General features: G+C 46.2%; 1 protein-coding gene across 2 annotated transcripts in view; it reads right to left on the bottom strand.

The window, feature by feature from the left end:
* The window catches only part of ralyl (RALY RNA binding protein like), a 405,283-nt gene that overhangs the window by 48,705 nt on the left and 332,003 nt on the right, over positions 1-24,575 (bottom strand). For both annotated transcript variants that reach the window (XM_033020191.1, XM_033020192.1), the window contains exon 4: positions 9,223-9,386. In XM_033020191.1, the coding sequence (XP_032876082.1) occupies positions 9,223-9,386 (164 nt within the window). The remainder of the gene's footprint in view (positions 1-9,222; positions 9,387-24,575) is intronic.

Below are 24,575 nucleotides of genomic sequence, written 5' to 3'. Positions count from 1 at the left end.
AAGTGCTGGAGAAACTCAGCTGGTCAGGCAGCATCTATGGAGGGAAATGGACACACAATGTCGTGTTTCGGGGCCCTTCTCCAGACTAGTTAGGAGAGTGGAGAGAAAGCTGGAAAATTGAGTGAACGTGGAGCAAAAGCCTGCAAGTGATAGGTGGAATGCACAAAAAGGGAACTGCAGATGCTGGTTTACCAAAGATAGACACGAAATGCTGGAGTAACTCAGTGGATCAGGCTGCATCTCTGGAGAAAATGGATCAGTTTGATGAAGGGACCCGACCCGAAAAGTCACCTATCCATTTTCTTCAGAGAGGCTGCCTGACCCGCTGAGTTACTCAAGCATTTTGTGTCTATAAGTGATAGGTGGATGCAGGCGAGGATAGGGGGGCAATTGGCAGATGGATGGAGTCGGCGACAATGTTTAGAGGTGAGAAGGAGACAAAAGGGTGTCTGATATGGAAAGAAGAGGAGGAATGAAATGTAAAGCTGGAGTGAGAGATATGGGTAGAAGGGGATGGGGTGGAGGGAAAAGATGAGAGAAAAGGGGAATGGAGGAACCGGGGGTGGGGGATGAGTTTATGAAGGAGGGGAAGAGAACAGGGTGACTGTTGTGGTGGGAGATGATGGGACAAATGTGTCGGCACTGGGGTGTGGGTGGGGGTGGGCAGTAGAAAGATAGGGTTAGTAGGAGGGATATTACTAGTGATTGGAGAATCCAATGTTCATACTGTTGGGTTGTAAGCTACCAACACGGAATATGAGGTGCTCTTCTTCTGGTTTGTCACTATCAAGGATAGAAAGGTTGGTGTGGGTAGACACAAAATGCTGGAGTAACTCAGCGGGACAGGCAGCATCTCTGGAGAGAAGGAATGGGTGATGTTTTGGGTTGAGATCCTTCTTCAGACAGATCTGAATGAGGATCTCGACCCGAAACATCACCCATTCCTTCTCTCCAGAGATGCTGCCTGTCCCACTGAGTTACTCCAGCTTTTCGAGTCTATCTTGGGACTCGTTTAGTTTCGAGAAACATTCAGAAACATGCCCTTCAGCCCACCGAGTCTGCACTGACCAGCGATTCTCACACACTAACACTATCCTACACACACTAGGGACAATTTTCAATTATATCAAGCCAATTAACCTACAAACCTGTACGTCTTTGGAGTGTGGGAAGAAACCGAAGATCTTGGAGAAAACCAATGCAAGTCATGGGGAGAATGGACAAACTCCGTACAGACAGCACCCGTAGTCGGAACGAATCCGGGTCTCTGGCGCTGTAAGGCCGAAACTCTAACGCTGCGCCACCAAGCCGCCCAACATCTGCACGGAAGTTCACTTGGGTTGTAGCTGATTAATAACTGCGCAATAACTAAATTGAAACTGGCATTCATTTCAACTATTTAGATAAATCTACTCAATAAATGGAAATGTCAGTGGAGCTGCGTTTGTATTATTTATCTAATAATAGACAATAGACAATAGGTGCAGGAGTAGACCATTCGGCCCTTCGAGCCAGCACCGCCATTCAATGTGATCATGGCTGATCATCCCCAATCAATAACCCGTTCCTGCCTTCTCCCCATATCCCCTGACTCCGCTATCTTTAAGAGCCCTATCTGGCTCTCGCTTGAAAGTATCCAGAGAACCTGCCTCCACCGCCCTCTTGAGGCAGAGAATTCCACAGACTCACCACTCTCTGTGAGAAAAAGTGTTTCCTCGTCTCCGTTCTAAATGGCTTACTCCTTATTCTTAAACTGTGGCCCCTGGTTCTGGACTCCCCCAACATCGGGAACATGTTTCCTGCCTCTAGCGTGTCCAAACCCTTAATAATCTTATATGTTTCAATTTGATCCCCTCTCATCCTTCTAAACTCCAGAGTATACAAGCCCAGCCGCTCCATTCACTCAGCATATGACAGTCCCGCCATCCCGGGAATTAACCTTGTAAACCTACGCTGCACTCCCTCAATAGCAAGAATGTCCCTCCTCAAATTAGGGGGCCAAAACTGCACACAATACTCCAGGTGTGGTCTCACTAGGGCCCTGTACAATTGCAGAAGATAATAATAACTGCATAGATAATAATAGATAGCAACAGGTTTGTATTATTAATGAGGAATGCAATAATAAATTCTGCATTCAACAATACCCGGATTCTGTTTAATTTGATCACATTTGAAAGCTTTCAGATCAGTCTTGAAGATTAATTTAGAAAAGCTGTGTACTATTCTATGAATTTAAATAGGCAGAATAATTCTTTCATATCTAGACCATTCAATCACAGTGACATAAAATTTAAATTTAAATAACTGATGAACTCTGAGGATGTTGGAAGAATCAAGACATAAAAGTGTGTAGGAAGGAACTGCAGATGCTGGTTTAACCAAAGAAAGACACAAAATACTGGAGTAACAGTGGGACAGACAGCATCTCTGGAGAGAAGGAATGGGTGCCGTTTCGGGTCGAGACCCTTCTTCAGGAAAGGAAAGTGAAACGAGGCTGGAATGAGGTGAGGTAAGGTGGCAATGCAAAGAACTGCAGCTGCTGCAATCTTGAGCTTTCCTTTGATGGCTCAGTTGGTAGAGTGGAGGATTGTAGTGGAAACATAGTCATCCTTAGGTCGCTGGTTCAACTGCGGCACGAAGGAGCTGCTCACCTTTGGGTTTTCTCCCACGCTCTTTGGGAGCACCCAGAGAAAACCCACGCAGGTCACGGGGAGAACGTAAAACTCCGTACAGACCACACCCGTGGTCAGGATCAAATCCGGGTCTCTGGCGCTGTAAGGCAGCAACTCTACCGCTGTGCCACCGTGCCACCCCATCACCCCACTACCTCACATCCTCCCAGGGACCTTAGCAGCCCACCCTGATGTGGCCTTCTTTACATCTGCGAGACTGCGGATGTGGAGAGGATATTTCCACCAGAGGGAGAGTCTAGGACTAGAGGTCATAGCCTCAGAATTAAAGGATGTTCTTTCAGAAAGGAGATGAGGAGACATTTATTTTGTCAGAAGGTGGTGAATCTGTGAAATTCTTTGCTACAGAAGGCTGTGGAGGCCAAGTCAGTGGATATTTTTAAGGCAGAGATAAATAGATTTGTGATTAGTACAGGTGTCAGGGGTTATGGGGAGAAGGCAAGAGAATGGGGTTAGAAGGGAGAGATAGATCAGCCATGATTGAATGGCGGAGTAGACTTGATAGGCCGAATGTCCTAATTCTACTCCTATTCCTTATGACCTTATGACCTGAGTGTAGTCATGGCGACCTTTTCGCCAAACACTTCTGCTCGGTCTCCCAAGGCCTGCTGGATCTGCTGGTTGCTAACCATTTTAACTCCCCTTCCCAACCCCATACTGATCTTTCTGTCCTGGGCCTCCTCCATTGTCTGATGAGGCCACCCACAAACTGAAGGAACAGTGCCTCATATTCCACTTTAGTGGTTTACAACTCAATGGTATGAACATTGAATTCTCCAATTCTAGGTAACTAACCAACAACAAACCACCCCCCCCCCCCCCCCCCCCTTTCTCCCTTCACCGTCTTCCCTGAGCCCAACCTGAATTCACACCTATTTCTCCTACAATCCCGTCCCACTTTCAGCTTCACCTGGTGTCACATTTTAGTGGTTCTGCATTCAATACCTCTTCAGTTCTAATCTCCTTATCATACAGCATATTGTCTTTTCATCGTTAGTCTTGAATCAACCATTTGCCAATCAAACCGCCCCCCCCCCCCCCCCCCCCTCACCTGCATCTACCACTCGACGGTCTTTGTCCAACCCCTAACTCTCTTCCAGTTTTCTCCCCCAACTACAATCGCTCTGAAGAACGTCCTGAAACATCACCTCCAGTGATGCTGTCTGACCTGTAGAAATAAAGAACTGCAGATGCTGGTTTATACCAAAGATAGACACAAAGTACTGGAGTAACTCATTGGGTCAGGTATCATCTCTGGAGAACAAGGAATAGGTGACGTTTCGGGTCGAGCCCCTTCTTCAGACCGCTGAGTCACTCCAGCACTTTGTGACCTTTTTTGTAAACTGGCATCTGCAGTTCCTTGTGTCTCTTTCAATCTCTCGATTCAGGTTTCTGTTTTCCCCACTGCTGTACGGTCTGCAACCGCTTGTGTCTACGTAAAGTGTGATGTTGCTTCTGGCCCTGTCTCATGTCAATGATTCTGATCGATGGATGGATAGGAGAGGTTTGGAGGGAGAGGGACCAAACGTGTGCAGGTGGGACTAGTGTAGCTGGGACATTGTTGGCCGGTGTGGGCAAGTTGGGCCAAAGGGCCTGTTTCCACACTGTATCACTCTATGACTCTATCACAGTATCAACATAGGTAACAGCTGTATATAAATACAACGTTATTTCAAGCGAGAATTTCATTGTCCTATCTGGGACACATGACAATAAACTCTCTTGACTTGACTTGACGTTAAGTTGCCAAAAGATGATTCAAATGTCAACAACATTTGACACTGAAAAAGGCACAAAGTGCTGGCGGGACAGGCAGCATCTCTGGAGAACATGGACAGGTGACATTTCGGGTCGGAAACCTACCTAGATACCCATTGGCGAGAGTTTCAATGATGCGACATTCGATCAAGAACATTCATTATCATCTTGCCTTTTGAATTCAGTTCCTTGGTCCACGTCTGAAGAAGGACCTGATCCAAAACGTCGCCTATCCATGTTCTCCAGAGATGTTGCCTGACCGGCTAAATTACTCCAGCACACTGTGTCCTTTTGTGTACTACCCAGCATTTGCAGTTCCTCGCATCAACGTTTGACACCGGCCACACAATGGGGGAATTGATGTTTTAAAGTATTCCATCCTTGCTATTCATAGCGCTGATGATATAACATGACACACTGACAGGCAGATATAATGAAACCATTTATCTTGACTGTTGCATAGTTGACCAGTGCAGCCTGTCAGGCAACTGTTCAGTCTAGCAGCGTAGAGATGGGTGTGATTTATAATTCAGATCTCATCTGTATGGAGAACCAACATGTGCGCTTCAGCAGATGAGAGATCAGATTGACACAGCACTGAAGAAGCACATAGAATATTAAACATTGAACAGTAAGATACAAGAACAGGCCCTTCGACCCACAATGTCTGTGCCGAACATGATGCCACCTCTGTCTCTTATCTACCTGCACATAATCCACATCCTTCCATTCCCTGTATATCCATGTGCCTATCTAAAAGTCTCTTGAATGCCACTATTGTATCTGCCTCAACCACCACCCCAGCAATGCATTCCAGACATTCCAAGCCCATGTCCCTCTCAACCCTTCCTATCCATGTACCTATCCAAATGTCTTTTAAATGCTGTTATAGTATCTGCCTTAACTACCTCCTCTGGCAGCTCATTCCAAATGCCCGTCACGCATTGGTGAAGAAGTTTCCCCCCCAAGTTCCTATTAAACCTTTCCCTTCTCACCTTAAACCTACATCCTTTGATTCTTGATTCCCTTATTGTGGGTAAAAGAACCTGTGTTCACCTTATCTATTCCCCATCATGATCTTATACACCTTTGATCCCAGGAATGATCCCAGTAGGTTAACCTATGACGAGCGTTTGTTGGATCAGGGCCCGTGCTTGCTGGAGTTTAGAAGAATGAAGAGGGGCCTCATTGAAACATACAGAATAGAGTGGATGTGGAGAGGATGTTTCCACTAGAGGGAGAGTCTAGGACTAGAGGTCATAGCCTCAGAATTAAAGGACGTTCATTCAGAAAGGAGATGAGGAGAAATTACTTTAGTCGGAGGGTGGTGAATCTGTGAAATTCTTTGCCACAAAAGGCTGTGGAGGCCAAGTCAGTGGATATTTTTTAAGGCAGAGATAGATAGATTCTTGATTAGTACGGGTGTCAGAGGTTATGGGGAGAAGGCAGGAGAATGGGGTTAGGAGGGAGAGATCGATCGGCCATGATTGAATGGCGGAGTAGACTTGATGGGTCAAATGGACTAATTCCATTCCTATCCCTTATGACCTCTATGACCTCTATAAGATCACCCCTCAGCCTCCTATACTCCAAGAACTAAAGACCAACCTCTTCCTAGAGCTCTGGCCCTCAAGTCCTCGTAACATCCTTGTAATTCTTCTCTGTACTCTCTCCAGCTTAACAACATCCTTCCTGTAGCAAGGTGAACAAAACTGCTCCAAATGCAATCAGCATATCTTTTTGAGTTGACTTAATGATATTATTGACTTACTTTGATATCTTGCTCAACCTATTTTTATAGCTTTGTATTGAGTGGAGCGCAGGAAGCAAGGTAGGGTATTCGTGCTCTAGTCCTATTCAAAGTTTCCCTTTTCACCTTAAAACTATGTCCTGTGGTTGTTGATTCCCTTAAGCCTCTGTCCCACATCAGCGATTTTCCCGGCAACTACAGGCGACTAGACTGTCGCCACATGGTCGCGGGGTGACGCCTGTATGGTTATGAGTAGTCTCCTCAAGTCTCCTAAAGAGTTGTAACGTTTTTCTGGTCGCCGCTGGATTTTTGAAATGTCCAAAAATCTTCGGCGACTGTGGACTTGACGTAGCTTCTCCTGTTGTAGGCGCTGTCGTAGGTTGTCGCCAGGCTGATGCAGGTTGTCGGCAGGTGACGTTGGTTGTTACCGGATGCTGACTTCGGTGAATTCCATTGGCGACTACCTCTGTCAATCTACTTCAACCCTGCGTCAACCGGCGACAGGTACCGGTGACTGAATTGCCTTCAGTTGTCAACGACAGGGTCGTTGCTTGCCGCAGCTTGCCGCGGGTGGACGTAGGTTGACTTTGGTTGTCGTAGGTTGTCACCTGTGTGGTCGTAGGTAGTCGTAGGTGTGGTCGTAGGTAGACGTCCAAATGGGTCACTAGTTGTCAGTAGCTTGCGATAGCTTGACGTTGACTAGGTGGTAGGTTGTCGTAGCTTGTTGTAGACATTGTCACGGGGGGGGGGGGGTCCAGTCGCCGCTTATTCGGCGACCTGCTACGACTGTGACAGTTGCCGAAAATATCGCCTAAGTGGGACACCGTCTAAGTGGGAAGACTCTGTGCGTTCACCCTCTCTATTCCCCTCATGATTTCATACACAATGTAATCTCTATGTAATCCAACTGTAGGGTCTGCACAAGAATTTGGACTGTAGGAAGATAACCTGCATTGAGCCCTCAAAACCTCTCCTTTTTCATGAAACGCTGGTTAATCTGCACCTTAATCTCAGTTAAACCCTCGCGATTATCCAGTGTTATGTTTGTCCATGCACTCCATGTCTTTGTGGTGTTTGAGTGAAAGAATCTTATTAGGTGCCTGACTTTCTTTTAATTGGGTCAAGCCCTCAGATGTTACATGTCGGGCTGATCCAGTGTGTAGGAAGGAACTGCAGATGCTGGAATAAACCGGAGATAGGCACAACATTTGTGGAATTCTCTGCCACAGAAGGCAGTTGAGGTCAATTCCTGGATAAAAGAGAGTTAGATAGAGCTCCAGGGGCTAGCGGAATCAAGGAATATGGGGAGAAGGCAGGCACGGGTTACTGATTTTGGATGATCAGCCATGATCACAATGAATGGCAGTGTCGGCTCAAAGGGCCAAATGGCCTCCTCCTGCACCTATTTTCGATGTTTTTCTATGTTTTCTCTAAAATGCTGGAGTAACTCAGCGGGACAGGCAGCATCTCTGGAGAGAAGGAATGGGTGACGTTTCGGGTCGAGACCCTTCTTCAGACTGAAAGTCACGGGAAAGGGAAACGAGGGATAGAGACGATGATGTAGACTAGAGGGATGTAGAACAATTTAATGAAAGATAAGCAAAAAAGTAACAATGATAAAGAAAACAGGCCATTGTTTACTAGGTGAGAACGAAAAGCTTGTGTGACTTGGGTGGGGGAGGAATGGAGAGAGAGGGAATGCAGGGGTTATTTGAAGTTAGAAAAATCATTATTTCTCCAGTAAACAGCTAACAATGGCCTGTTTCCTTTAACATTTGTTACCTTTTTGCATATCTTTCGTTCATTTGGAATTTTGCTTGCAGTTCTGGTCACTTCATTGCCAGAAGGACGTGGAGGCTTTGGAAAGGGTACAGAGAAGTTTCCTGAATGATGCCTGGATTAAGGGGTGTTTTAACTTTAGGGAAAAGTTGGGCAGACATGGATTGGTTTCTCTGGTACACTGGAGGTTGCGGTGAGCATTGATAAATGTATTCAAGAGAGAGTTAGATCTAGCTCTCAGGGCTAACGGAATCAAGGGTGTATGGGGAGAAAGCAGGAACGGGGTGCTGATTCTGAATGATCAGCCATGATCATATTGAATGGCGGTGCTGGCTGGAAGGGCCGAATGGCCTGCTCCTGCACCTATTTCCAATGTTTCTATGTTTCTTATATCTCCCTGGGCTGATCCAATGTTGTCCTGTTCCTATCCCACAGCTCCTTTATTCCTCCCATGTTAGTCCTGGGACATCCCAGGAGATATAATACGCATTAGACTTTGAGATTGCTTTTGCACAGGAAGATTGGGAGGTTAATTATATTTAATTGCTGTGCTGCAAATCATTTACAAAGGTTTTCCAGCCATATGCTGCCACTGCTGAGACTAACCATTTATCCATCAACTCATTAGACTTTGACGATAGAACAAAGGGTTGTAGATGGAACAGAGAACATAGAACAGTACAGAACATGAACAGGCCCTTTGGCCCACACTGTCTGTGTCGAGCATGATTCTAAGACCATCACTTATCTTACAACTATACCCGGGTATATTAATTAGAGTAAAATCTAATAGAACATAGATAGTTGGCGGGCACGGTGGCGCCTGGGTTCAATCATGATTACGGGTGCTGTCTGTACGGAGTTTGTACGTTCTCTCCGTGATTGCACGGGTTTTCTCCAGATGCTCCGGTTTTTCTCACACTCTCAAGGCGTACAGCTTTGCAAGAGAGAAGCGGGACAAGCAGCATCTCTGCAGAGAAGGAATGGATGACGTTTTGGGTCGACTGAAGTCTGAAGAGGGGTCTCTGCCCGTAAACGTCACCCATTCCTTCTCTCCAGAGGAGAGAAGGGTTTCTCTCGCTAAACTAAATCTTGCAGTTGTCACCTAAACAATTGCACAAATCGAGAGGAAGAGGTGCCATTGATTGCTAATACACAATTAAAAAAAACGTGTGAATTCATCGAAGACTTTTAAAGAAATAGAGATTTAGCCGAGGACATTCAATCACGGCATTGCCTCACATTTTGGTCCCACGGATGCTGTCCCTGTGATCGTAGATCGTGGACCTCCTTTCATGGGGAAACCACCCTTGCCTCTGCGTGTGACGGGTATGGCGATACGCGGGCGTTTGATCGGTATGACGGCGCGGGGAGGTGGAGGTATGCGGCCGTGGTAATCAAACATCCTGAAAGGAAACATTAACATTTTAGAATGCAATATTCCAGCCGGCAATCTCCTCCAATACCCGACATCCACAGGTGCGCTGCGGAAAGCATTTTATCGGGATGAATCACAGCTTGGTTTGGGAACAGCCCCATCCAGGACCGCAAGAAATTACAGCGAATTGTGGACGCAGCCCAGACCATCACACAAACCAACCTCCCTTCCATTGAAAGTAGACAAAAAATAGTGGAGAAACTCAGTGGGTAAGGCAGCATCGATGGGGAAAGGGAGTAGGCGACGCTTCAGGTCGAAACACTTCTTCAGACCTCCCTTCCATTGACCTCATTTATACCTCACGCTGCCTCGGCAAGGCCGGTAGCGTAATCAAGGATGAGTCGCACCATGGCCACTCCTTCGTCTCCCCTCTCCCCTCGGGCAAAAAGTATAGAAGTGTGAAAGTCTGTGCAGACGCGGTGGGCCGAAGGACCTGTTTCCGCACTGTATCTCTAAACTCCTGAACCTTGAGAGACTGCAATGGTATTTTCCAGTTCTCATAGATTCATTTATGTCGCTGCGGCCTCTGCAGTCCGTCTGTCTTTTTATTATTTTTTGTCTCGTTTGAATGTAGTTTTTATTTTTATTTTTTGTGTATGGGTGTGGGTATGTGTGTGGGGAGTGTGTCGGGTCTCCGTTGTCGTTGGGGCCTAGCACCGTGGAGCGGCCTCCAGCAGGAACGACCTGGGGCTCCAGTCACGGAGCCTGCGGACCTACTCACCATCGCGGAGCTGGCCGAGTTCGGAGCGGGAGGAGCGGTGGTGGCGCTCGGCTGCGACCCGACCCCGGGGATTCGGAGGCTTACCGCAGGTCTGGCAGACAGGAACACCGTGAGCCCGCGGGTCCCTGCTGGGAGACTGCTTTTCGGGGCTTCCGCAACGGCGACTTCTCCCGCCCGAGTTGCGGGGTTGAAGAGTACCTGGAGCGGGGCCTTACATCACCGCCCCGCGTGGCTTGTAATGGCTGCGGGACTTTGCTAGCGCACGCCGGTGCTCCAACAACAAGACCCGGAGCGTGGCCTTGCATCACCCGGCGCGGCGTAAATGGCCGCGGGACAATTACCATCGCCGACCGGGGGCTTTGACTTTGACTTTGACTCTGACATCGGGAGGGGAATGGGAAGTGCAGGGGAGAGATAAGTCTTTGTCTTCCATCACAGCGAGGAGGAGATGCGCTGTGATGGATGTTTGTGTAAATTGTGTTGTGTCTTGGTTCTTTTTTGTGTGTATGACTGTAGAAACAACATTTCGTTTGAACCTCAAGGGGTCCAAATGACAAATAAATTGTATTGTATTGTATTGTATTTTACCTTTTGTACGATTGTTACACAAAACTCAAATTTGTTACGACTATAATTGAACTTTCATGTTGCATTTACAGGGTAGATAATGCCCACTTGGCACAACAAATCCATGTTTTGGAGAATCTCCACTGTCAAATTGAACTTCATACAATCATTTCACTCATCCATTTGACTAAAACCTAAGAGAATTCAATGATGGCTTCAGAATCATTTTAGTATCACTACCATGAATATTTAATTATACATGTAACGGACATTTAACAAGGAATAGTTTTTTGTTAATACCATCGCACAATCTGAAGGCTCTCTGAAACATAGAGTGCCGATGATTTTGGACTCCCTACAACATCTCTCTGTTTTTGTTATTGTTATAACCATGAAGTGCAGAATGTATGAAAAGGATTATACTTGATGGAAAAAAAACATCTAGCATGGTGATGGACTAGAACTAAAATGATGATGATGATGATGCTGATGCTTTATTGTCACATGCACTTAGAGTCATGGAGTCATAGAGTGATGGTACACAAAAATGCTGGAGAAACTCAGCGGGTGCAGCAGCATCTATGGAGTGAAGGAAATAGGTGACGTTTCGGGCCGAAACCCTTCGTCAGACTGGTATTTCATCAGACGTCATAGAGTGATACTGCGTGGAAACAGGCCCTTCCGCCCAACTTGCCCACATATCCCAACTGCACTAGTCCCACCTGCCAGCATTTGGTCCAAGGTACTTGGTACAGTGAAATTCTTAGTTTTGCGTACAATATATAAGTATGCAAAGAGTCGCCACGTAAATGACGCTGACAATGTTACAAAAGTAGTCAATACAGTCCCAATGGTCACTTTGTTCCAGTCCAGCAAAGTTCCGTTAGTTCCGTTTAATTGTGACCTTTGTCACATGTACTGAGGTGCAGTAAAAAGCTGTTGTTGCGTGCTATCCAGTCAGTGGAAAGACAATACATGATTACAATCGAGCCGTTACAGTGTATAGATACATGATCAGGGAATAACATTTAGTGCAGGGTAAAGACAGTAAATTCCGATCAAAGATAGTCCGAGGGTCTCCAATAAGGTAGATAGCAGTTCAGGACTGCTCCCTAGTTGCAACTTTCTCTAGTCTCTAGTAGAATCTTTGGTTTCTATAACTGGTTTCACCAACTCCTGCGGTACCATGGTGGTGCAGCGGTAGAGTTGCTGCCTTACAGCGCCTGTAGCGCCAGAGACCAGGGTTCGATCCCGACTGTCTGTGTGGAGTTTGTACGTTCTCCCTGTGACCGTGTGGGTTTTCTCCGAGATCTTCAGTTTCCTCCACAAAAAAACTGGAATCACTCAGTGGGTCAGACAGCATCTCCAGAGAAAAGGAATAGGTGACGTTTCGTGTCGACACGCTTAGTTACACCAGCTTTTGTGTCCACTTTCAGGTTTATAGGTTAATTGGCTTCGGTAAAATTGTAAAATTGTTCATAGTGTGTAGGATAGTATAGTGTGTAGTGTACAGGGTGAACGCTAGTCGGCAAGGACCTTGTAGGCCAAAGGGCCTGTTTCCGCACTGTATCTCTAAAGTCTAAAGTAGAGTCTAAAGTCTGTTGAGACCATTGATAGTTCCTGGGCAGACAAGGTGTGGATGGTGGACTGTTGGAAGCAAAGGCACGAAATGATGATGGATCTATATTGTGAGGAGCTCTTCCCTTTGGTGGAGGGGGTCAGAAACATAGAAAAACATAGAAAAATAGGTGCAGGAGTAGGCCATTCGGCACTTCGAGCGAGCACTGCCATTCAATATGATCATGGCTGATCATTCAGAATCAGCACCACGTTCCTGCTTTCTTTCCATACACCCTTGATTCCGTTAGCCCCAAGAGCTAGATCTAACTCTCTCTTGAATACATTTATCAATTCTCACCGCAACCTCCAGTGTTCCAGAGAAACCAATCCATGTCTGCCCAACTTTTCCCTAAAGTTAAAACACCCATTAATCCAGGCATCATTCAGGAAACTTCTCTGTACCCTTTCCAAAGTCTCCACGTCCTTCTGGCAATGAAGTGACCAGAACTGCAAGCAAAGTTCCAAATACCCGTTCCTGCTTTTCCCCCCATGCCCCTTGATTCCTTTAGCCCTAAGAGCTAAATCTAACTCTCTCATGAAAACATCCAGTGAATTGGCCTCCACTGCCTTCCACAGATTCACAACTATCAGGGTGAAAAGTTTTTCCTCATCTCGGTCCTAAATGGCCTAACCCTTATTCTTATACAGTGACCCTTGGTTCTGGACTCCCCGCAACATCGGGAAATTTTTTCCTGCATCTAGCCTGTCCAATCCTTTAAGAATTTTATATGTTTAAAGAATAGAGAGCACACAAAAAAAGAATTAAGACCGACACGAGGAAAAACACTTTTTCTCATCGGTGATGATTGGAATCTGGAATGTGCTGACTGTTGATGGGATTGAGTTCAGTTCCAATCTGTCCTTCAAGAGGGAATTGAATGCACAAATGTGGAAGAAAAATAGCATGGTTACAAATATAGTGCCGAGATGCTCTGTTAAGAGAGTTGTCATGGAAACAATGGTACAAATTATCCCCTCTACAGTCTCGCTATAATTCTTAAGATTCTGGACGTATCAGAGGTCAAAACTCACAAAATGCTTTTTATTTACTCTCAAACTGCACCAAAAAAAAAATTGGTTACGTTAATATTTATCTGGTATTAGCTGCTAATGAAGTGTTAAAAATGTGCATCTCTCCCCACAGTATTAACCCTTCTCCTTTGGCTTTGAAAATTGATACCTGCAGAAGACATGTATCCTCCATTTTGTGTAGGAAGGAACTGCAGATGCTGGTTTAGACGGAAGATAGACACAAAATGCTGGAGTAACTCAGCGGGACAGACAGCATCTCTGGAGAGAAGGAATGGGTGACGTTTCGGATCGAGACCCTTCCTCAGCCTGACCGTTTTAAGACAGGTCTTCTGTTACAATAATTATGTTCCCCAAGGTGAACTTTGAAATAAATATGACCCCCAATGGAAAATACCAACGACCAGAGAGCAGTCCAGAGTTACTATTTACCGCATTGGAGATCCTTGGACTATCTTTTGATTGAATTTTATCTTGCACTAAAAATTATTTACGTTATTCTTTTGATCATATATCTGTACACTGCGGATGGCTTGACTGTAATCACGTATTGTCTATCTGCTGACTTGTTAGCTCGCAACAAAGGCATTTCACTGTACCACGGTATGCGTAACTAAACTCAACTCAAGACAGTAGTATCCTGGACATCTAAAATAAGACTGAAAATGGTGTAAATATTGAGCAAGTCAGGTGGCATCTGTGGAGAGAGAAATTAATTTCATGCTTCAGGTTGATGACCATACATTAGAACTGATGAATGAGTTCTGATGAAGTCTGGCCAGTGCTTCTCTTTACACAGTTGCTGCGTGACCCGGTCAATAGTTATAGCATTTTCAGTATTATTTCAAATTTTCAGGTGATACTGTATTTTACTTACAAAAGTAAGTAAATCAGCACGGTTTGGGAACAGCTCCATTCAAGACTGCAAGAAATTGCAGAGAATTGCACATGCAACCCAGACCATCACACAAACCAACCTCCTTTCCATTGACTCCATCTAAGCTTCACGCTGCCTTGGCAAGGCCAGCAGCACAATCAAAGCCAAGTCTCACCCAAGCCACTCCAAAGACGTACATAGGTGTGTAGGTTAATTGTCTTGGTAAATGTAAAAATTGTCCGTAGTGTGTGTAGGATAGTGTTAATGTGCCAAAGAGCCTGTTTCCGTGCTGTATCTCTAAACTAAACTAAATTAAACTCTGGAGAGGTCCTGAGCTACCGTCTACCTCATTGGAGACCTTCGGACTATCTTTAATTGGACTTTACTCGACTTTATCTTGCACTATACATTATTCCCTTTATCCTGTATCTGTACACTGTGGACGGATTGATAGTAATCATGTATAGCTTTTCCGCTGACTGGATAGCACGTGACAAAAAGCTTTTCACTGTGGAATAGAATAGAATAGAATGCCTTTTATTGTCATTCAAACAACTTGGTTTGAACGAAATTGCATTTTCTACAGTTTTTACATTACAAAAAAAAACCCCAAGACCCACACTTACAGTTTACATAAACATCCATCACAGTGAATCTCCGACACCTCCTCACTGTGATGGAAGGCAAAGTCTTATTGTCACTGTACCTTGGTACATGTGACAATAAACTAAACTAAACCATATCACAAAAGATTGGAAGCAAAATCGCAGCATTTATGATGCATATAATGAGACTGGAAGGTTAACTCTAAAATAAAAAAATGTTGAATTTGATTGCATTTTATTTCCATAGGAAATTGCATGGCAAATCCATTCAGCCCATTATTCTGGACTACCCATTCAATTTGACCATGGATGGCCATGGTTTATACTATGGTTCTTTTACATCACCACTCCCCCCTCCCCCAATAACATTTCACACGATTCATAAGTTCATAAGTGATAGGAGAAGAATTAGGCCATTCGGCCCATCAAGTCTACCCCGCCAAACAATCATGGCTGATCTATCTCTCCCTCTCAACTCCATTCTCCTGCATTCTCCCCATAACCTTTGACACCTGTACCAATCAAGAATCTATGACTTAAATATACTTTATGATGGCCTCCACAGCTGTCACTGGCAATGATTTTCACAGATTCACCACCGTCTGACTGAAGGAATTCCCCTTCATCTCCTTTCTAAAGGTGCGTCCTTTTATTCTGAACATCAGGAATCAAAGCGGTCACCTCTGTGTGAAGCCACAGGATATGGGCAAGGTCTTCAATGAGTATTTCTCCTCTGTACCTACCGAGGACGGCAGAACTTGGGGCAGTTAGTGGAAGTGTCTAGAGAGCAGTCAGTATTACGGTCGAAGAGGTGCTGAAGGTGCTATCGTGTATGCAAATCTCCTGGGCCTGATCAGATATATCCGAGGACATTGGGGGAAACTAGAAAGGAAATTGCGGGAGCCCTGGTTGACATTTACGAGTCATCTTTAAATACAAGAGAGGTGCCGGAAGACTGGAGGGCGGCAAATGTTGTGCCTCTATTCAATAAGGGCTGCTGGGAAAATGCTGGGAACTATAGGCCAGTGAGCTTAACATCTGTAGCTGGAAAGTTACTAGAGGGTATTCGGAGGGATAGGACATACAGGCATTTGGATGGACAAGGGCTGATTAGCAATAGTCAGCATGAGTTTGCCAGGCAATATCCCAGGCAATAAACAGGCCATTCGGCCCACGCTGACCAGCGATCCCCGCACATTAACACTATCCTACACCCACTAGAGACAATTTTTACATTTACCAAGCCAATTAACCTACAAACCTGTACGCCGTTGGATTGTGGGAGGAAACAGGAGATCTCGGAGAAAACCCAGGCAGGTCACGGGGAAAACGTACAAACCCCGTACAGACAGCACCTGTAGTCGGGATCGAACCCGGGTCTCCGGCACTGCGCCACCATGACCACCCATTGTCTTTCGCTGACTGGTTAGCACGCAACAAAAGCTTTTCACTGTCCCCTCGGTACATGTGAAAATAAACTAAAACTGAAACTGAAACGTATTATCAGACAAAACCCCACAGGGTTAAGAGTAAAAATGGTAATCGTCGATTGACTAAAATATTTTTGTCAACATGACCAAATGTTTCTGTCATTTCCACAGATTTTAAATCTTCTACATTATCACCCACTTGTTTGCTATCTCAATGACACTAGATTTTAGGTTTACCCTTTCATTTTCCAGTCTCACTATATGCATTTTAAGTGCTGAGATTTTCCCTCTGATCTTTCGTGATATGAGCTGGTGTTGAAAAATAAATTTGTTTATATTATCACATTATTCATAATAGCAGCATTACATTCTATTTTGCTTTTAATATCCAGTTCCAAAGGCAGACCCATTTGATGCTCAAGAGAGATGTATTCAAGAGAGAGTTAGATTTAGCTCTTCGGGCTAACGGAATCATGGGATATGGGGAGGAAGCAGGAACGGGGTACTGATTTTGGATGATCAGCCATGATCATATTGAATGGTGATGCAAAAGATAATAAACAATAGGTGCAGGAGTAGGCCATTCGGCCCTTCGGGCCAGCACCGCCATTCAATGTGATCATGGCTGGTCATCTACAATCAGTACCCCGTTCCTGCCTTCTCCCCATATCCCCTGATTCCGCTATCTTTAAGAGCTCTACCTAACTTGAAAGGATCCGGAGAATTGACCTCTGAGGCAGAGAATTCCACAGACTCACAACTCTCTGTGTGAAAAAGTTTTTCCTCATCTCCATTCTAAATGGCATACCCCTTATTCTTTAACTATGGCCCCTGGTTCTGGATGCCCCCAACCGGGAACATGGTTCCTGCCTCTAGCGTGTCCAATCCCTTAATAATCTTATATGTTTCAATAAGATCCCCACTCATCCTTCTAAATTCCAAAGTATACAAGCCCAGCTGCTCCATTCTATCCACATATAAGAGTCCCACCATCCCGGGAATTAACCTCGTGAACCTACGCTGCACTTCCTCAATAGCAAGAATGTCCTTCCTCAAATTGGGAGACCAAAACTGCACACAATGCTCCAGGTGTGGTCTCAGCAGGGCCCTATACAACTGCAGAAGGACCTCTTTGCTCCTATACTCAACTCCTCTTGTTATGAAGGCCAACATGCCATTTTCTTTCTTCACTGCCTGCTGTACCTGCATGCTTATTTTAATTGACTGATGAACAAGGACCCCCAGATCTCGTTGTACAACTTGACACCTTTTCCCAACGACACCATTGAGATAATAATATGCCTTCCTGTTTTTTTCACCAAAGTGAATAACCTCACATTTATCCACATTAAACTTCATCTGCCATGCATCTGACCACTCACCCAACCTGTCCAAGTCACCCTGCACTCTCATAGCATCCTCCTCACAGTTCACACTGCCACCCAGCTTTGTGTCATCTGCAAATTTGCTAATGTTACTTTAAATCCCTTCATCTAAATCATTGATGTATATTGTAAATAGCTGCGGTCCCAGCACCGAGCCTTGAGGCACCCCATTAGTCACTGCCTGACTTTCTGAAAGGGACCCATTAATCCCTACTCTTTGTTTCCTGTCTGCCAACCAATTTTCTATCCATGTCAGTACTCTACCTCCAATACCATGTGCCCTAATTTTGCCCACTAATCTCCTATGTGGGACCTTATCAAATGCTTTCTGAAAGTCCAGGTACACTACATCTACTGGCTCTCCCTTGTCCATATTCCTAGTTACATCTTCAAAAAATCCCAGAAGATTAGTCAAGCATGATTTCCACTTCGTCAATCCATGCTGACTCAGACCGATCCTGTTACTGTTATCCAAATGTGCCGCTATTTCATCTTTTATTATTGACTCCAGCATCTTCCCCACCACCGATGTCAGGCTAACTGGTCTATAATTCCCTGTTTCCTCTCTTCCGCCTTTCTTAAAAAGTGGGATAACATTAGCTCCCCTCCAATCCACAGGAACTGACCCTGAATCTATAGAACATTGGAAAATTATCACCAATGCGTCCACGATTTCTTGAGCCACTTCGTTAAGTACCCTGGGACGCAGACCATCATGCCCTGGGGATTTATCAGTCATCAGTCCCATCATTCTACCCAACAACATTTCTTGCCTAATGTGAATTTATTTGCACCTATTTTCTGTTTCTATGCTACCTGTAATAATTTTAATGTCAAAAGCTGCAGGTTGCATCCGATGGTTAAACATTAATTTCCCGGATGTCATCAGATGGTTTGTAAGAAGAAAATAAAAGAGTAAAATGCCAAAAAAAACAATGCAAACAGGCTCTTCGACCCACTGAGTACACTAGCACTATCCTGAACACTAAGGGCAATTTACAGAAGCCAATTAACCAACAATTCCGCACGTCTTTGGAAGATGTGGCAGGAAACCGGAGTGCTCGGAAGAAAACCCACGTGGTCATGGGGAGAACTTATAAACTCCGTACAGACTGCAGCCATAGTCAGGATCGAACCCGGGCGTCTAGCGCTGTGAGGCAGCAACTCTACCCCTGCGCCACCGTGCCGCCCTTGGTGTATTCCTGTGCTCAAATCATAAGAAGTGAACAGGAAGTGCAACAAGTGGTTGGGAGGTCAAACAGCATATTGGCCATTGTTTGGCAGTGGAGGCAATTCATGAGTTTTACACAACTAATTATTGGGAATCGATTTAGATTAGTTTAGTTCAGAGATTAAAGCGTGGAAACAGGCCCTTTGGCCCACTAAGTCTGTGCCGACCAGCGATCACCCGCACACTAGTTCTATCCTACAATTTACAGAAGCCGATTAACCCAAAGACCTACACGTCTTTTAGTGTGGGAGAAAACCGGAGTACCCGGAGAAAACCCACGCGGTTACAGGGAGAGCATGCAAACTTTGTACAGACAGCACCTGTAGTCAGCGTCGAACCCTTCTCTTGCGCTGCAAGGCATTTACTAGAATGTTGCCTGGGTTTCAGCAACTAAGTTACAGAGAAAGGTTGAACAAGTTAGGGCTTTATTCTTTGGAGCGCAGAAGGTTAAGGGGGGACTTGATAGAGGTTTTTAAAATGATGAGAGGGATAGACAGAGTTGACGTGGAAAAGCTTTTCCCACTGAGAGTAGGGAAGATTCAAACAAGGGGACATGACTTGAGAATTAAGGGACTGAAGTTTAGGGGTAACATGAGGGGGAACTTCTTTACTCAGAGAGTGGTAGCTGTGTGGAATGAGCTTCCAGTGAAGGTGGTGGAGGCAGGTTCGTTTTTATCATTTAAAAATAAATTGGATAGTTATATGGATGGGAAAGGAATGGAGGGTTATGGTCTGAGCGCAGGTATATGGGACTAGGGGAGAATACGTGTTCGGCACGGACTAGAAGGGTCGAGATGGACTGTTTCCGTGCTGTAATTGTTATATGGTTATATGGTTAAGGCAGCAACTCTACTGCTGCGCCACTGTGCCACCCTATATGTTTGTCTCATCATGAGCTGTTACAGAAATGAAATATATATTCATAAATGTTTGAATTTAGAAGAATGATATTATAGAAACTTAAGGGGGCAGGACATGTAGATGTGGAGACACGAGGAAGCGCAGATGCAGGAATTTTGAGCAAAATACAAAGTGCTGGAGGAACTCAGCAAGTCTGGCAGCATCTGTGGAGGGAATGGACAGTTGATGTTTCGGATTATGGGCCTCCTCCTGAATTTTCATCTTCCCAACCTGAAACGTCGACTGTCCATTTTCTCCACAGATGCTGTCTGACCCGATGCTGGAGGAACTCAGCATGCCAGTCAGCATCTGTGGTGGGAATAGACAAGCAACATTTTGTGTCAAGACCGTTCTTCAGATTGAAGGACAATAAATGTAGAGATGCTTCTCATAGACAGAGTGGAAACAGGCCCTTCGGCCCAACCTGCCCACACCCACCAACATGTCCCATCAACACTAGTCCCACCTGCCTGCATTTGGCCCATATCCCTCTACACCTATCCTGCCCTTGTACCTGTCTAAATGTTTCTTAAATGCTGCAATAGTATCTGCCTCAACTTCCTCTTCCGGCAGCTCGTTCCACACACCTACCACCTTTTGCGGCTTTTCCCAATAGCTCAGCCCTCGAGTCCTGGCAACATCCTCGTAAATCTTCTCTGTGACCTTTTAAACTGTGAAATAGTAGGAGCATCTTGATTAAGGGGACAAAGTTACAATTTGAGGCGGTACTCATTTCAAACTGAGGTGCATGGAGATTTCTTCTCTCAGAGGTTGACAGTTCTCTGGAAATTCTCTCCCCAAGAGGGTTGCGAAGGCTAGATCGTTGGGGTTTATTTAAAGACGAGGTAGATAGATTTTTTTTAAAGATCATGGAATTGTTTCCATTTCAGAATGGCACAGAACAAATATGAGATCTGGGGCAGATCAGCCATAATTTTACTTCGGAGTCACGTGAATGATTCCGTGAAGAACCCGCTCAGCACGCATGCGCGGCAATTTAATTTCTTTGTTGTTATTGTTAAAAAATACCATTGTGTTTTTCTACAAACAGATTCATTGGTTGATTACGATAACACACTTCCTCCCTCAAAGACTTCGGCAGTGCGTGAAGTAATAACTGTTACACGGTTTGAAATCACAGAGCTTTGAAGTCTTCACGGAATCACTCACGTGACTCCGAAGTAAAATAGTAAGATTAAACGAGAACTTACCAGTTTGAAGTTTGATCTGTATTTTATGAGGAGTTACGATGAGGGATTACGTGCCCTCCGCTCCAACCCTCAATAATATGGGTCAAACTGATAAACTGATGTCTCCTTGTCTTTACTATGTTTACTTCAATAACTGTGTCTATCTGTGATTCAACACCGATGCTTTGAAGTATGCCGCGCATGCGTGCTGAGCGGGTTCTTCACGTAATCCCTCATCGTAACTCCTCATAAAATACAGATCAAACTTCAAACTGGTAAGTTCTCGTTTAATCTTACTATTATATTGAATGGCAAGGCAAGCTTAAGATATTGAATGCTTTGCCCCTTCTCCCACTTTCTTATGGAAGATAGACATAAAGTGCTGGAGTATCTCAGTGGGTCAGGCAGTATCTGTGGGGAAAAAGGATGGGTGACGTTTTGGGTTGTGACCATTCTTCACACTCTGTCTACCTAAGGTAGACACAAAATGTTTGGAGTAACTCAGCGGGTCAGGCAGCATCTCTGGAGAGAAGGATAGGATGACGTTTCCGATCGTGACCCTTCTTCAGACACTTGACACTGTCTACCTGAGCCCAGACTCAGGCTAACTCTGTCCTGTCACAGAGTCTGAAGAAGGGTCCCGACCCGAAACGAGTTTAGTTTAGTTTAGTTTAGTTTAGAGATACTGTGGTCTGCAGCATCGGGAGCTCGCAGGCCCCTGGTTGGTGACCGACTTTTCGAGAGCTCCAGCCACAGCAGCTTGCTCCCCCAAATCGCAAGGCTTGTATCGGCCTGATCACAGGACCTTTCATCGTCCGGCACGGCTCGGCCGCGGGATCTTCCATCACCCGGCGGAGGCTTCAATATCAGGAGCCTCGATCTCCTCGATGCAGCGTTTTGACTGCCTGAACGTGGGAGAAGAAGCAAGGAAGAGACAAGACCTTTTTTGCCATCCATCACAGTGAGGAGGTGCCTGGAGGAGAGTCACAGTGATGGATGTTTATGTTAAATTTATGTAATTGTGTGTTTTGTTTGCTTTTTATTGTTATGACTGTATGGTAACGACATTTTCTTCAATATTTCTTTTTTTTTGAATGACAAATACATTCAATTCATTTCAATTCAATTCATTGGACTTATTAGATTGTTTCTGACTGCATCTTATTAATGAACTTAAACTGACGTCTCTATTAAGTACACAAGATCATAATTCAAACACTGAATAGGTGGCTGAGAATCTCTAATGACCAAATGATTAAAAACAAATATGATTTCCCAAATACCTTTGCTCTGAAAAAAATCATCGCATGACAAGCTTTCTGATTGAGAATTAGCTTGGCAGTTTTCATATCTGCCTAATTATCCAAATTACAAAAATATTCTCAGGAGCTAGATGACAATTAGCATAATATTGTAGAGGCACCAAATATGGTGAACAAATGGGATTCAGGCATTCAGGGTTTCAGACTTTATTCAGGCATAAAAGGTTCATAATACATGCACATTGTTCCTCTAACACAAAGTTGTCGTTGCTGCTGTGAGGTTGTTGCCTCGTGGGCTCGAGCTGAACCCCTGCTGAGGTGGAAGGACACTCACCCCTAGAGAGAAGAGAGCTTGTCAGCTCGAAGTAAGAGAGAGAGAAGAGAGAGGGTTGTCCTGGGGTTCGTTATTGATCCCAGGACACACACCTGTACCCCGTGACAACTCCCCCCTGCCATTGCCCAGTGAGGAGGGCACTCTACCCTACCCCTGACTGCAGAGGGTTCGTGTAGCTAGTGGCCCAACCACCGGGTGCCACCAAAGGACCCTCCCCCCCAGAACCAGAGGCAGGAAAACGAGCAGGCTGACAAAACGCGGCAGCCTGACCCATAAAGTAACATGCAGACCGTGAGGGCCGACGTCGAAAAGGGATGGAGCGCGCACACCTTCTACCGGATGATGCGTGAGCATGGGCAAGGGCGGCTCTTGCTGTACGTCGGGGGCACCCTGGCAGTGGGTCAGGACAGAGGGGCCTGCAGATGCAGTCGACGCCCCGGCCGTGGGTCATCCCGAGGTATGTCGAGGGGTGCAAGGAGACCAACGCAAAAGCCGCAGGTATAGACCAGTCACGTCGACCAGCAGGGGATCGTGACCTGAGAAAGTCGTCAGCAACAATGCAAATACAACAAGAAACTAATAGTAATATTAAGCTAGGTGATTACAGTGTACAGTGGGGAAAAAAAACAAACTACAGTCAGCAAACAGTAAAGATACATCAAAGTCCGAAGTCTGATCAGCTGACCAGGGGTGGCGCTGTAGACGTAGGTGAGGCTGCAGAGACGCCACTCGACCAGAGGTGGCGCTGCTGACGGCGGTCGGGCTGCAGAGTTGCCACTCGACCAGAGGTGGCACTGTTGACGGCGGTCAGCAGGTCGAGCGTCACTTCCGCCCGGCCGCGGTGGCCATTTTTGTAGTCGCTGTGGCGGCCATGTGGTAGTAGGCCGTGGCGGCCATTTTAGCGGCCGCCATCGATGGGCCTCGCCCCATCGCTGCAGGTAGGGACTCCACCCACCGTCGCCAGTGTCATCGGAGACCGGCCGTGCTCGCAGCAGAGGCTGGATGCTCCTGGGGAATCCGTTGCGGGACTGCCGACTCTCGACTTGCCAAGGCTCCATCCTGCTGTTGGGCCGGACGGGCAGCCAGCGCCCAGGGATCTTCGGGATCCGCGCCGGTGAGGACGTCTTCAGGCAGCCGTCCCAGATAGGCCCGTTCGTTCGGGACCCGCGCCGGTGAGGACGTCTTCAGGCAGCCGTCCCAGGTAGGCCCGCCCCTCGTGGGCTAGTGCTTGAGCAGTGGCCGGCGGGGTAATGGGCGGGTCTAATCTCTCCCCGCTCCCGGGGCCGTCGGGCGGGCATCGGTGATGCTGGGGGCTGGGGGCTGCTACACTTGCAGCTCCTGCAGCAGCTGGTGGGACAGCGATGGCAGCCGTGGCCTCCAGGTCTCTTTCCCGCATGACCTGGTCAGCTCCGGGCAGGTCGTGCGGGAGGGAGAGCGCCACTGTCTGCTGTGGTGGGCCCAGAATGCAGGCGGGCGACCCAGGCAGCCTGCGATCGGCTGGACCAGGCATAGGCAGGAGTCGAGCGGCCCGATCACGGCGGTGGAGCCCCAGGCGGCATCCGGGTGCAACGTAGAGTTGACGGCTGCATCCATAGCGGCCATTACCATCGAGCTGGGCTGCCGGCTGCAGACATCAGGTCTCCCGAGGCTGCGTGCGTCGGGCAATCCAAAATCTTCAATTTCGAACGTCGGGGTCACCAATGTAGAGGCACCAAACGTGGTGAACAAATGGGTTACGTTATTCAGGCATAAAAGGTTTGTTATACATGCACGTTGGTCCTCTAACACAAAGTTGTTGTTACTGCTGTGAGGCTGTTGCCTCGTGGGCTCGAGCTGAACCCCTGAGGTGGAAGAACACTCACCCCTAGAGAAACTAGAGTTGGTCAGCTCATAGTAAGCGAGAGAGAAGAGAGCGAGAGAGGGTTGTTCTGGGGTTCGTTATATATATACTAGGACACACCCCTGTACCTCGTGACAACTCCTCCCTGCCATTGCCCAGTCACGTG

The sequence above is a fragment of the Amblyraja radiata genome, chromosome 4 (genome assembly GCF_010909765.2).
Source record: "Amblyraja radiata isolate CabotCenter1 chromosome 4, sAmbRad1.1.pri, whole genome shotgun sequence".
In the NCBI taxonomy this organism is placed as follows: Eukaryota; Metazoa; Chordata; class Chondrichthyes; order Rajiformes; family Rajidae; genus Amblyraja; species Amblyraja radiata.
This window is presented reverse-complemented; position numbering and strand designations above follow the sequence as displayed.